Here is a 13,475-nt window from a genome sequence, read left to right on the forward strand (position 1 = left end):
TAACAATGTCAAATTATAATAAGAATGCTTGAAGATAGTAACACTAATAATAATAGTAATCACTACTTTAAAGTCTGAAGAGTATTTTACATACTTAATCTCATAGAAAACACAATTCACTCAAGCACAAAGAAAGTACAACTAATTACTTACTAAATCTCCCTCCAGAGGGGCAAATATGCCAGTTGTTTCCATATATCACTGTCCAATACACAAGTCAATCAGGGATTCTATTTTCCTGTTCCACACTACAAACGTGGAAGAAGGAAAAAAAAAAGGCCCATGAAATTAAATGACAATTAATTTGCTTTTACTAATTAGTGTTCTGGAAAGCAAAATTGACTCACAACCCTTCAGTCTGATTCTAAGTTTATTAACCTATAAAGCTATTTTCAGCAACCAATAATAAGCAACAGTGGTGAATAAAGATACCTACACAGGCCAGAGAAATCTCTTAGAGAAGATATAGGATGTGTTGTGATAGCTCACTAGTGTCTATCATCCTAAGGCGATTGAAAACTGAACAACCAATCAACTCTCTAAATCCAAAGAAAAAAGCAGTAAAGGCAAAGTAAATGCATCATTAATTTTGAAGAGCGATCACAGCTCTGGGTTTGGATGCACTAAGCTAAAGAGAACTTCTTTTCCCTCCCTAAAAACTCCTGTTAATTTGCTAGCTATTCTTACATAATTCAAGAGATTTAATACATGCCATATTTGAAAGTGAAATCAATCTGAGAGTCTATTAGAAAATTGTCTGGGCTTAAAAAAAGGAGCAGAAAAAGGACAGGTTGTACTGATTTCATGTGAAAATATAGTCCTCAATGTTAGCCATCTATGCCCATATTATCTTAAGCAGGTATAGTGGAAGGGACAGAAGATTTGGGATTCAGAAGAAGTCATGCCATTGTTCTGTGCCTAAATCTGGAAACTGAGGACAATAATATTTCTACTTTCCATATCACATGTTTATTGTGGAAAAAAACATTTTGCACAGCATAAAGTACTTCAGCATTGTGAAAAGTTTTTATGTGAACTACATAGTAATTGTGTGTACTCCTATGTCAGCAAAAAGAGATGAGAAACTGTATTCAATGTCTTTCCTCACTATCTCTCCTCCTTTACACCTATGTCTATAAGTGGCCCTTATTCTTGCCAAGACCTACTCTTCTAGATACAGCCCTAATTTCATCCCCTCTAATTTTCTCCAACAGAAAGCCCCCACTGTCATCCTCACTTTTTTATTAATGTCTCTCTATTTTTTGGCTCCATTCTTGTTACCTAAATACACCTATGTTTCTGCCATTTAAGATATCCTCACTTATCTGATCATCCCTGTTTGTTCTCTTTTTTGGGGGTTTTCATGGCATTTCTCTTTCCTAGTTCTCCTGTTTGTCAGATCACTATTTTTCTTCTTTGATAGATCTTCATTTATACATTCACTGATCATGGTTGTTCCTCAAGGCTCTGCACTCAACTATCTTTTTCTCTTCTTCTAGGCAGTTAGGTAATATAGTGAGCCTGGAGGCAAGAAGACTGAGTTCAAGTCCCATTCAGACACTTAATAGCTATATGAAAGTCACTTAAACTTCTGTTTGCCTCAGTTTCCCTATCTGTAAAATGGGAAACAACATCATTTTCCTCTCAAGATTGTTGTAAGGATCAAATGAAATAATATTTGCCAAGTTCTTAGCACAGTGTCTATGTTAGGCAATAAATAAAAGCAGGTTCCCTTCTCCCCTTCCACACTACCTAATTTGATGACCTCATCAATTCCCACAAATTCACACATCATATCTATTCAGATAACTTCCAGGCTTACATATCAAGCTCTCTCCAGAGCTCCAGTTATATAGCACCTGCAGCTTTTTGGACATTTCCAATTCTATGTCCTATAAGCCCCTCAGACTCTATACATCTGAAGCAAAACTCATTATCTTTTGCCCTAAAAACTCTCTTCATCTCAACTTCTCTATTATTGTCAAGAGGATAACCAATCTCTCCATCACTTAGACTCAAAACCTGTCATCTTCAATTCCTCACTCTTCCTCACTGCACTTATCCAAAGCACTGACAAATCTTATTGATTCTACCTTCTCAACATTTTCAGTAAGTTCAGTTATTGACCCACAATCTTTCTTTCCTCTTCAACTTTTCACTTCTAATAGGGGACTGCTATAAAAACACACACAAGTGTGTGTGTGTGTGTGTGTGTGTGTGTGTGTGTGTGTAAGGAACTTTGCTAAGTTTTATCTAAATGAATAGCAATTACAATATACATGTAATACTAATTAAACAAACTTGGAATATGGCCACAATTGAGAACTAGAAGTTTAAAAATGGTATAGAATTCTTCAAAAAAAATTTCCATGGTAAAAAAAAATTAAGAAAGCTGTAGGTAGCATGGTACAAAGTAGAAAAAGTACCGATTCAAATGATCGGACATGGGTTCAAATTCTGCCCATGATATTACCTAACCTTGGACAAGTCACATTCTCCCTGGATCTTACTTTCTTTTTCTATTAAAATGAAGTATCTTAAGTTCCATTAGTCCTAGAACCTATGGAATCTACAAATGTGAAAACTTAGACTAAAAGCACCAGAATTTCTCTATGAATATACATATTTTAAAAATGTATTCTAAATTTCATTCTTTATCAAGCTCCAGACTCCTCTTCATCCATGTCAGTCCTAGAATTTATCCTTCTGAAGTCCCTGCCTCTGACCCATTGTTCCCACCCTCTGATTTGATGACACCTTCCTTTCATTAAGGATTGCACTCGGGCTTGCTACTTCTCATTCCTCTCCAAGCTTTACTCCTGGCTTGCTCTACCATGCCTCGATATCTGAGTTCTTTTTTTCCTTTGTCCACCTAACTCCCTTTTAGTTTCCTTTTATAGCATTGTCTTCCCCCATTTGAATGTAAGCTCTTTAGGGACAGGGATTGTCCTTCTGTATGTATTTGTATTTTTGGTACTCAGAACAGCTCCTAGAACACAATAAATGCCTAAATATTTGTTTATTAACTGGTAACAGATATTCACAATGATTTCACCTTTAGTTTTAACAAAATAAAGAAAAAATAAATACTAATATTGCTTTTCAAACTTAGAATTACTGTTGTAAAAACAAAGTTTCAGATTAATAACATTCAGCAATTATGAGACACCCTTGAACCATCAAATCACTTTAGAAATTTGATTAAAATTCATAACTATAAAAGAGAAGTTAAATATTGCCTTAGAAGAAAAAAAGATGGACAAAGACAAAATCTAGAACAATGCAAGAAGAAATCACAAGTAAAGCTAGAGCACAAGTTCTGACTGACTCTTAAAGCAATTCTACTAGATTATGCCTCTTTCTCATTTACATTTAAAAGTCTCATTTGTACCATATTCAGCACCTGATCAATGTTTTTTTTAAAATTTTTGCTACTTTACTACTTATTCATTCCACTTTACCACTCATTCATTCATCTCATTTCAAAATTTACTTTAAAAAATCAAGCTGGTTGTTTTCTTAACATAAGTCTCCTTAAAGACATAAGATTAAGGATTTCATGGATAATGCTCTCATTGCTAAGCTTCCTATTACCCTTCTCCTGGCATAGAAACAAGAAGGAACAAGTGAAATGATCTTTCTGTTTGCCTCAAATTACCTGCTTAAGAATATAAAGAGCAAAATCCCATCAAAATTAAAATTAGGTATAATTTTTCTATATCAACTGAAAAATTAGTTCTTACATAGATAAATCACTAGTAATATTCTATAAATCTTGCAATAGTTAGCATCAAAAATCTATGAATTTAACCCATGGGCAAGATTGCTTATCTACAAAAACTACTTGTTTGTCCATATGAAAACTATTGTGTGAAAACAAGAGATATGTAAGTGAAAGAATATTTTAAAAGAAATTTTTTAGTATTGTTAAATCCATATAGACACAACTAAAGACAAACATATATACACAGAGAGAACTAAGCTTTTTTAAATATGCTAAGTGTAAGTTCATTTCCTAGGCATTATAATCATCCTTCTTTCTTTCACAAGGAAAGCTTTATAATCTTTCTTTTAACAGAAAATAACATTCTAACTTATCTCAATTTTGTTTCTTTTAGTGGGAGATCAAGTCAATCCTTTCTCCAAATGTCTCTAGCAGAGAAAGGTCCTCTCTTCCATTTCATGGTTTAACTACAATGCAAAATATATTTTGGATGATATTCTTGACCACAAATCCTTTCAAATAGAAAATTGTAGCCAACAATACAAAAAGTCATGAAATTATGTATTTTATTTTCATGGGAAACATGAGCACTTTGAATGAATGAATGAATGAAAAAAATGTTTATTAAGTTCTATGTGCCAACAACAAGATTATACAATGATCAATTCTGATGGATATGGCTATCTTTAACAATGAGATAATTCAGACCAGTTCCAATGGTCTTGTGATGAAGAGAGCCATCTACACCCAGAGAGAAGACTGGGAATTGAGTGTAGTTTACATCATAGCATTTTCACTCTTTTTTTTGTTGTTGTTACTTTCTTCCTCATTTTTTTCTGGTTTGATTTGATTTTTCTTGTGCAGCAAGATAACTGTATAAATATGTATGTATATATTTCTATATATATATTTCTACCATGTTTAATATATATTGGACTACTTGACATCTAGGGGAGGAGGGTGGGGAAAGGAGGAAATTGGAACACAAGTTTTTGCAAGGGTTAATGTTGAAAAATTATCCATGCATATGTTTTGAAAAATAAAAAAAGCTTTAATAAAGAAAAAAAAAGGAAAATGTTCTATGTGCCAGATGCTGAGGACCAGGAATACAAATATTGTTCCTGCTCTCATGGAATTTACATTCTAACATGGAAAGACATTCAAGAGAGTAATAGTCAAGGAAAAGTGTTTCAGTCTAGAAAATCAAAGAGATACTAAATTATTGACTCATTATCCCTAGGAATGGTAGTGTTGATTTAATTGCTGTATCAGCACATACACAGACACAGAGACTCATACAAATCACAAGAATTTTAGTTTTTGAGTTAATCTATTAATATTAGAACAACAGACAAGAGACAAACAAATAATTCCCATTTTGGACATCTAAGTGAATATTGGGCAAGTCAGTACTAGGGATCAGTCTATGAATATCATTTTGCTTAATTTCCAGCAGATTTATATGTGTAATCCTAAACCAGCTTTTCTAATTTTGGAGGTGGGAAAGATCAGCCCAATGTAAATTAATAATGTTCCTTTCTATACTATTACCATAAGATCCATTCTAATTCTAAATCTATGATTCTGTGAGCAATCAAAAAACATCTATTAAAATTTATTATATGGGAGGTAAGTGTCAGGAAGTGAAGATACAGATTAAAAAGCAATTTTTACCCTCTGTGAGCTTACAATCTAACATTAGTTTAGTCTAACATGATCACCCTATGTATTTCACAGACATCATTTTATTCTATATAAATTTCTTATAAATTTATGAATAAAGTTCTGATTTTGCATTCTATACCATTGAATATTTTGTAATGATAAGATTATTGGGCTTATCTAGTTCTTAATTATCTAATTTTTTTATGTTCTTGCTGTTATAATAGACTACAAACATTTTATGAAAAGACTAATTCAATTCAGTATTTCTGCATTTCTACAAGACCCCTTTTGAACACTATATGGATGAGTCAAAGCATATTTACATATCCCCAAATGAATGCATTACTGCCTGTGAAACTTTGCTTACATTTTTAAAGTGCCAAAAATGTTCTCCCTTTCTTTCTTCATCTGTTGAATCTGAGCTCTCCTCTTAACTGGATTACTGGCTGAGTCTGAGGCATAAAAGTCTGATAGAGATAATGCTGATACTTTCCCATATAACTGTGTGATGGGAGAAGGTGGTACAAGAGATTTGGAAAGGAGATACATTCTTTCTTCAAGAAAGGCATGTGTGGTTCCAAACTCTCTTCAAGCCTCATTCAGTTATATGAATAGAGAAAGGCTGATTTTTAAACCTGCAGACATGTAGAAGAAGCTAGCTCTGCAAAAACTCCTTTATTTCCATGTTGCCTCTCTGGAGACTTCAGGAAATTTCTTTTGATTGCAATTGAGATCTCATTTTATTAATATTAAAAGAACTCATTCACTCTGTTTATTTTATGATATAAAGTACATAACTTCTCTTATTACAGTTTGTTATGTGTTTACATAAATGAGTTTGCTCACTATTTGTTCTGTGATGGATTTTCAGTTTAACTAGCTTTGGGTGGGAAGGAGTTAAGCCTGTATAGATAAACTTTGGGCAACCCTCTCCTCTTTAGGAATAATCAGAGAAATGTTTTATTTTTAAGCTATTGTATCCCTAGCTCAACAATATTTGGAGAGATATAATTTTCATCTCCTAAAAGATGCTCAGCCTGGCTATGCTTAGGGAATTATCTCCCCCACCCAAGTAATTCTCTTGGGGATGGTCTGGACTGTAGATCATATTTATCAAGGATTCTGATGACTGCTTTTTAGACAGCTGGTCTGGACCAATATATGTTATGTGTGAACACATTTTCCTACACACATTACACTTTGAATTCCAATTTAGATTTCACCTTCTCTTTGAAGATTTTCATTATTCCTCTGCTATTAACAAATTTCCAGTTCTCACATAGCATTTTTTCATACTTCTCAATTATCCTATGTTTTTGTTCATTCTAGGTTTTTGTTTATGTATTAAGTTAAAAACTCTACAGGAAGAAGAACTACATGACCTCCTTTTAGAATCTAGAGTAGTTCTTTACAAACCATAGGTGCTTAATAAATACTTGTTGAATCTGGTTACCAGATAGAACTATTTTATTATATTTTATTTTTCTAAAATCAACTCCATTATCACTTTAGGCTACAAGCCCGAGTAGTAAAAAGCACTAATCTAATTGTTCTCTCTAGTTTCTTCCTCTTTCCTTTTGCGCTGGATGACAGCTGATTGTCTCTTGATGACAAAAAAAAAAATCAGCAATCAGAGTTATCTCATGACATTTGGCAGCATATTTTCATCATCACTACCAGCTGTCAAGACCTTTTTGATCAGAAAAACTAGCAGATTGATTGGTATTCTTTTTCTTCTTTTATTTGCCTTTGTTTTTCTCCTTATGCTTCTTGCTGTCTGGTTTGTGTTTTTAGCCAGAAATTACAATGTTTTGTGCATATATGTATGTGAGCTTGCATGTTTTATAAAGAATATATGCACATATAGACATATACATATTGAATTAAAAAGGATAGCCTCATGTTCCTTCTAGCTATAAATCTATAATCTTATGAAACCAGGAAAAATAATAGAGGAATTCCAATAAAAATAAACACAAAATATATAACACATATAAGAGTAACTTGTCAAGATATTTTTACAATAGATAATGAGAGGCAGTATCATAAATAAAGGAAAGTTAGATTTGAAGTCTCTGGATGTAATTTTTTTTCTTTACTCTAATCTGTGTGATCTTAGGCAAAACATTTTTCTCCTTCTGACCCTCACTTTACGCAGGGTAACATCCTTACTCTCTGGACTTCTTCACTCCCTTTACACCAGCCTTGCCCATGAGTACCTAACACCTCTTCATTGAAAGCTACCCAAAATTACTTTCCAATTTCTCTCCTCTCTGTTTTCTATCTCCCCTTTGTTTTTCCTTCCATTGAAATGTAACATTCTTGAAAGTGTGAACTGTGATTTTTTCTTATGTCTGTATTCTACACCTGTCGGATAGCATGTGCTTAATAAATATGTGTTTACCATATGAGGGCATGCTGAATGTATCTTCTTGTCTGTATTATAATCATCTCAAACTTAACTTATCCAAAATGGAACTCATCTATCTCCTTAAACCTAGTCTTTCATCTATCATCTTTCTTATTTATATAAAGGATGCTACAATCTTATCTTGCTTCAAAACTTCAAAATTATCCTCCACTTTTTATACTCCATCAATTACTTTATCTATAAATCTTGTTTAAATTCATAATCTTATGTTTGTCCCTCTCTCTTCTCATGTGGCCACTACTCTAATCCAGGACCTCCTTGTCTCTCATCTGAAATAAATGCAACTGTTTCTTAATTGGTTCCTCAGTCTCTAGCTTCTCTCCTACCAATTCCTTCTCCAAACAAACTATCAATTTAATATCCCTCAAACATAAGTCTGACCATGTCATTCTCCCACGCAAGAGGCTTAAATGACTTCTTTGAGATATAAGATAAAATATACAGTACTTTGTTTGACATTTAAAAACCTTTATAATAAAATTTCCAAAAGTATGTCAAGTAATTCCCCCTGCAGTCACATCAATTGAGATAAATATGTATCATCTTATATTACAAAGAGGAATTATAAACAGCCAACAATAATATGGAAGATTATTTCAAGTAACAAATATTAGAAAAATGGAAATTTGCACAATTTTTAGAGTTTTATCTTATACTCCACAAAATAGCAAAATGATAAAAGATAGAAATGATACATTCTGTAAGTGGAAAGACATAATAACATCTATAACAAAGTTAGGTACTTGTTCCACCATTATGGGAAATAATTTGGAATTAGCAAAAACCAACTAAATTCTATGTATACTTGATCTAATGGTCCTACACTAGTGGGCATATCTTCAAAGGAACTCAAAGACAAAAAGAAAAGTCCCAGATATTCATAGTTGTATTTTGTGTGATAGCTTCTTGTATATATATTTTTCCTTTTGGAAAATATAGGACCTTTTGGTCCTAACAGTAAGCCTTGGGTTCATGTTCCCCCCAATCTTACTTTCTGTGTTTTTTTTATTTCTGTGCTTTTAAAAAATCTATACTTCTTCTCGTCCATCCTTCCTTCTCTAGATAGAATAAGAAAGTGGCCAAAGTTGGTTTGTGCAGGCCAGGCTTTTCACAGTACCAACTGTCACTGAGATAGCAAACTACTGGCATTCCAGATATTTAATGAAAATGCTGAAGGGTTTCATTGGGGAATAATTGGATAGAATTAAAAAAATACCTGGTAATAATCCTAGATTTCATGATAATACCTTGCATTTTGAGAGCCCTTCTATCTGAGGAACTTAAACACTTCACAAATACACATTCCATTAAAGCTTTTGGGAACAGTGGTAGATAAAAACAGTCTCTATTTTACAGATGAGGGAGCTAAGGTAAATAAAAAAAGAAGTGATTTAATCTATTCACATAAAATCCTGAATCAGGTTACAATGCAGCCTATCTATTTGGGGCATTTTATTACATTGCATTAGGCACCTTACTATATGTAGACTTTTAACGATTCTTTAATGATTTCTTGCCTGGAAGTTCAGTCTTTTCAATGAGACTGTAATGAAAGCAAGGACCATATCAAGCTTTTTTCCATATATATAGAAGCCAAATAGTGAAATGGAAAAAGCTCCATTTCTCGAGTCAGGAGATATCAATTAAAATCATGCCTCTAAATGATCCCAGACAAGTTATTTTCCCTTTATGGGTCTCAGTTTCCTGATCTGTAAAATGAGGATATCACAGTAGATTATCTTTAAATCTATAATCCTATCATTCTTGTCAACATAGTCCACATCTAACATAGTGTTACACGATATTAGAAGGATAAAAGACATGCAATAGAAATCTTATTGAATAGAATTAATTGGAAGTTCAGAATTAAAGAAAAACAAATGATTCCATTAATGAAGCCAGTAGTTCTTATATTCCAACATTACTAAGAGCCATGTACTTAAATCACAATAAATATAATATTTTTTCAGGTTAGATCTGTGATTTAAACATTGTTAGTCAACAAGCATTTATTAAGCATTTATAATGTGTTAGAAGCTGTATTAAATGCTACGCATACAAAGAAAGGCAAAAATAAAATCCCTGCATTCAAGAAGCTCCCATTTTAATAGAAACAGTATCAGGAATTGGCTGCTAAGTGACACAGTAAATAGAGTGCCAAGCCTGAAGTCAAGAAGATTCATCTTTCTGAATTCAAATCATTTACTACCTGGGCAGGTAGTAGGTTTGAACCCTGTTTGTTTCAGTTTTCTCATCTACAAAATGAGCTGGAGAAGGAAATAGCAAACCATTCTAGTATCTTTGCCAAGAAAACCCTAAATGGGGATCACAAAGAGTTGGGATGAGATGAAAATTGTGAATTACTTGGTGAGAGAATTCTCTCCACCAATCTAGCTAAGCTATTGTTCTACAACTCATAGTTTTAGTGTGTTGCCAAGATAATGAGAGGTTAAATTGGCTTGTCTAGGTTCACTTAGTCATTGGTAATCAGAGGAACAAACTGAAACAAAGGCATTCTGACTTCGAGACTGGCTTTCTATATATTACTCCACAATGCTTCACAACATTTTATGGAAAACAGGGCTTATTTTGCACCATTTTAGAGAAGCTGGAGAAAACTTGAATGATTTCCTTCCTAGTCTCACAAAAGCAGGGTATAAATGTATAAATACTGGATTATATGAAAAAAAATTTAAACATGACTTAAAATGATTTGCTCTCCCAAACAATTCTGAATGCAGCAAATATTCATAAGAATAACTTGATAATGGATGTACAGCTCCAGAAAATGAATATTAAAAGTAAATAGGTTTATGTCATACTAAGAAGAAGCTCACTATCCTTCTTCCTTTCAGAACTTTTCTGAAATCTATTTCGGACATTGTACACACACACACACACACACACACACGCACATGTATAAATATCATGTTATACATATATGTATATATAAATATACATGCTTGTATATGTATATATTCTGTTATTTATATGTATATATGCATACATAACTACACACATATGTATATATGCATATATAACTATACCTATATCTACTGTATCATCTAGCTCCCTCACAGAATATAAATATACATACATATACATACCTATACACATACATATATACACACACATATTATATATATATATATGTATATATACATATATATATATATATATATAATATGTGTGTATGTACATGAAGAAAACGGCAAATCCCTCCAGCATCTTTGCAAAGAAAGCCCAAATTGGGTCACAAAGAGTTGATCATGACTAAAAATTGATTGAACAATCACAATAATCATGAGTACAACCAACTGACTGACTTTGAAAAGTGAAGTGCCTGCCTAAGGTCACCAAACTGGTTTCAGGAAAAGCTAATATAGTTTCCAAAAGAGTATTACCCCATTCCTCTTCACATCATATGTCTTTTAAAAAAACATGAATATGCCAAACATCCAAAAGCAATCTGTTATCTTCTAGAGAAAATTCAAAGTTGATATGGAGACAAGAACTATAGTCAAACAGGTGTGTGTCTCTTTCTGATCATATCTTTCTCATTCTCATTCACACTTACCTTTACAGCCATGAAGCAGAAAGCATAGAGTACAATGGCAACCACAAAACTTCGAGAGATGCTATAGATTGCAGAGAGAGTGCCAGCAGCAGCTGAAATACAAACATAGCCACTTAGCTCTTTCCTAGATCTGATCCCTTGTCTTTGCTAGCAACCTTTTAAAGACACAAAAAGGCATCAGGTGATAAATAGTAACTATCAAAATGATAAACTATGGCAGTGACTTAGGGGTAGGGGATAGGTGCCAGAAAAGAAACCAGACTGAAGCAATCTTAATTTTAAAAAGCAAATAGTATAATCGATTGACTCAATGATGGCAGGGGATTTAATAAAACTGAACATATTTGGTGGTCTGGTGACAGGTTTGTAGTTGCATTCCCTAGGGGGCTGATGCTAGAATCTCTCAAGCTCATGAGTTCTGAGTTATAGTGGGCTATGCCTATTGACATCTATACTAAGTTTGGCATTAATATATATTATTTATAAGCTTTTATAAAGTAAGCCTCCAGGAATGGCAGAGAGGAGGAAGAATCAGAAAGATATCTTCTGAGTGTTGTGCTGTAACTATAATGGGAATCACACAAAGATTCTCCTTTTACCAAGGTATATTAGTATTTGACTATTAACCCTGAGGATCTTCCCTTCCCAGATCCATTCATTCATTCATTAGATTGGGGGGGGGGTAGGTGAAAAAAGAGATTCTTTGCCTCAAATTCTACCTAGCTTTAATCACTCAATGGATGCAGCCTCAAACTGACCCCTGCTGAAAACCTTAGCTTAATTCTCAGTGCATCCAGGACCATCTCTAGTGCTCCTGATGTATACCTGGCTCCTTGACTCAACTGTCTCTGAAGGGGAAAGTGGGGCAGATGATCTTGCACAGCCCTCCCTCATGCAAATCCAATTCACTTGCATGTCATGACATCCCTTCCCTGATATCATGTTACTCTTCAGGAATGAAGTTTAAACAACTACAATTCCTCTGCAACTTGGAATCACAGTATTATAGATTTTTGGCTGGAAGAAATCTTAAAGGTTGTAAGATCATACTTATAGAGCTGGAAGAGACCTCAATGTTTTCTAGTCTGAATCCCTCATTTTGTAGATGTGGAAATTGAGGCACAGCAAAGTGAAGAGTCTTGCCAAAGATCACGTGGATAGTAAGTGTCAGTGGTGAAATTTGAGCTTACATACTTTGCCTTCAAGTTCAAAATATGTTTTTCTGTCTTTAGACAGTCTTTTAGGTGAGAGAGAAAAGGGAGAGGAGGAAGAGAAAGGGAATGAGAGAATGAAAAAGAGAGGGGGAAAGGAGGATGAAAGAGGGAGGGAGGGAAGGGAGAGAGAGAAGAACAATAATAATAATAATAATAAGAAGAAGAAGAAGAAGAAGAAAAGGACAGAGAGAGGGAGAAGAGAGGGGAGAAGGAGAGAGAGAGAAAGGGAGGGAGAAAGGGAGAGAGAGAGAGAGAAAGAGAGAGAGAGAGAGAGAGAGAGAGAGAGAGAGAGAGAGAGAAGAGAGAGAGAAGAGAGAGAAAGACCATTGACCCAGATTAAGAAACCTTGATCTAGATAAACAAACAACAAAATATATTTTGAGGGGGAACAAAGTAAACCCAACAATATCCCATTCTATATTTTAAGGTTTATTTTCTTTTCTTGAAGCTCAGATTCTCCTTTTAATGAAAAAAATATGACTTACCAGAACCACCAAAAACCAGCATGTCAATTTGTTCTAAGAGATAAATGGCAAAAGTGTTGATCTGAGGGAATAGGCCAAGAAGAGAGATAGCAGGAAAGCAGTATAAGAATACTGAAAGATGAAACAGAACAGAAAAAAAAATGTTATACGTATAAATCAACCAATCAATAATTAAACATTTATTAAGCACCTATGTATTCTAAGGAAAGACAGAATATAATTTCAGTATATTAAATGGCAATATTTTATTGACCAAATCTTTTTGAAAAAAATGCCAAAGCATTACACAGTCAATTATTTATCACTTAAATGTGGTTTTATTTAAGTGGGTTCCATAACCATGATTGTGGAATCTCTTAAAAGGGCTGTATCTTTAGGT

The 13,475-nt window shown here is 33.6% G+C and overlaps 1 protein-coding gene across 4 annotated transcripts in view; it reads right to left on the minus strand.

Moving 5' to 3' along the window:
* The window catches only part of PCNX2 (pecanex 2), a 357,972-nt gene that overhangs the window by 228,566 nt on the left and 115,931 nt on the right, over positions 1–13,475 (minus strand). For all 4 annotated transcript variants that reach the window (XM_031966919.1, XM_031966916.1, XM_031966917.1 and 1 more), the window contains 2 exons: positions 13,097–13,207; positions 11,398–11,489 (listed from right to left, as the gene is read on the minus strand). In XM_031966919.1, coding sequence (XP_031822779.1) covers positions 11,398–11,489; positions 13,097–13,207 — 203 coding nt within the window. The remainder of the gene's footprint in view (positions 1–11,397; positions 11,490–13,096; positions 13,208–13,475) is intronic.

This window comes from Sarcophilus harrisii, chromosome 4 (genome assembly GCF_902635505.1).
Source record: "Sarcophilus harrisii chromosome 4, mSarHar1.11, whole genome shotgun sequence".
Classification (NCBI taxonomy): Eukaryota; Metazoa; Chordata; class Mammalia; order Dasyuromorphia; family Dasyuridae; genus Sarcophilus; species Sarcophilus harrisii.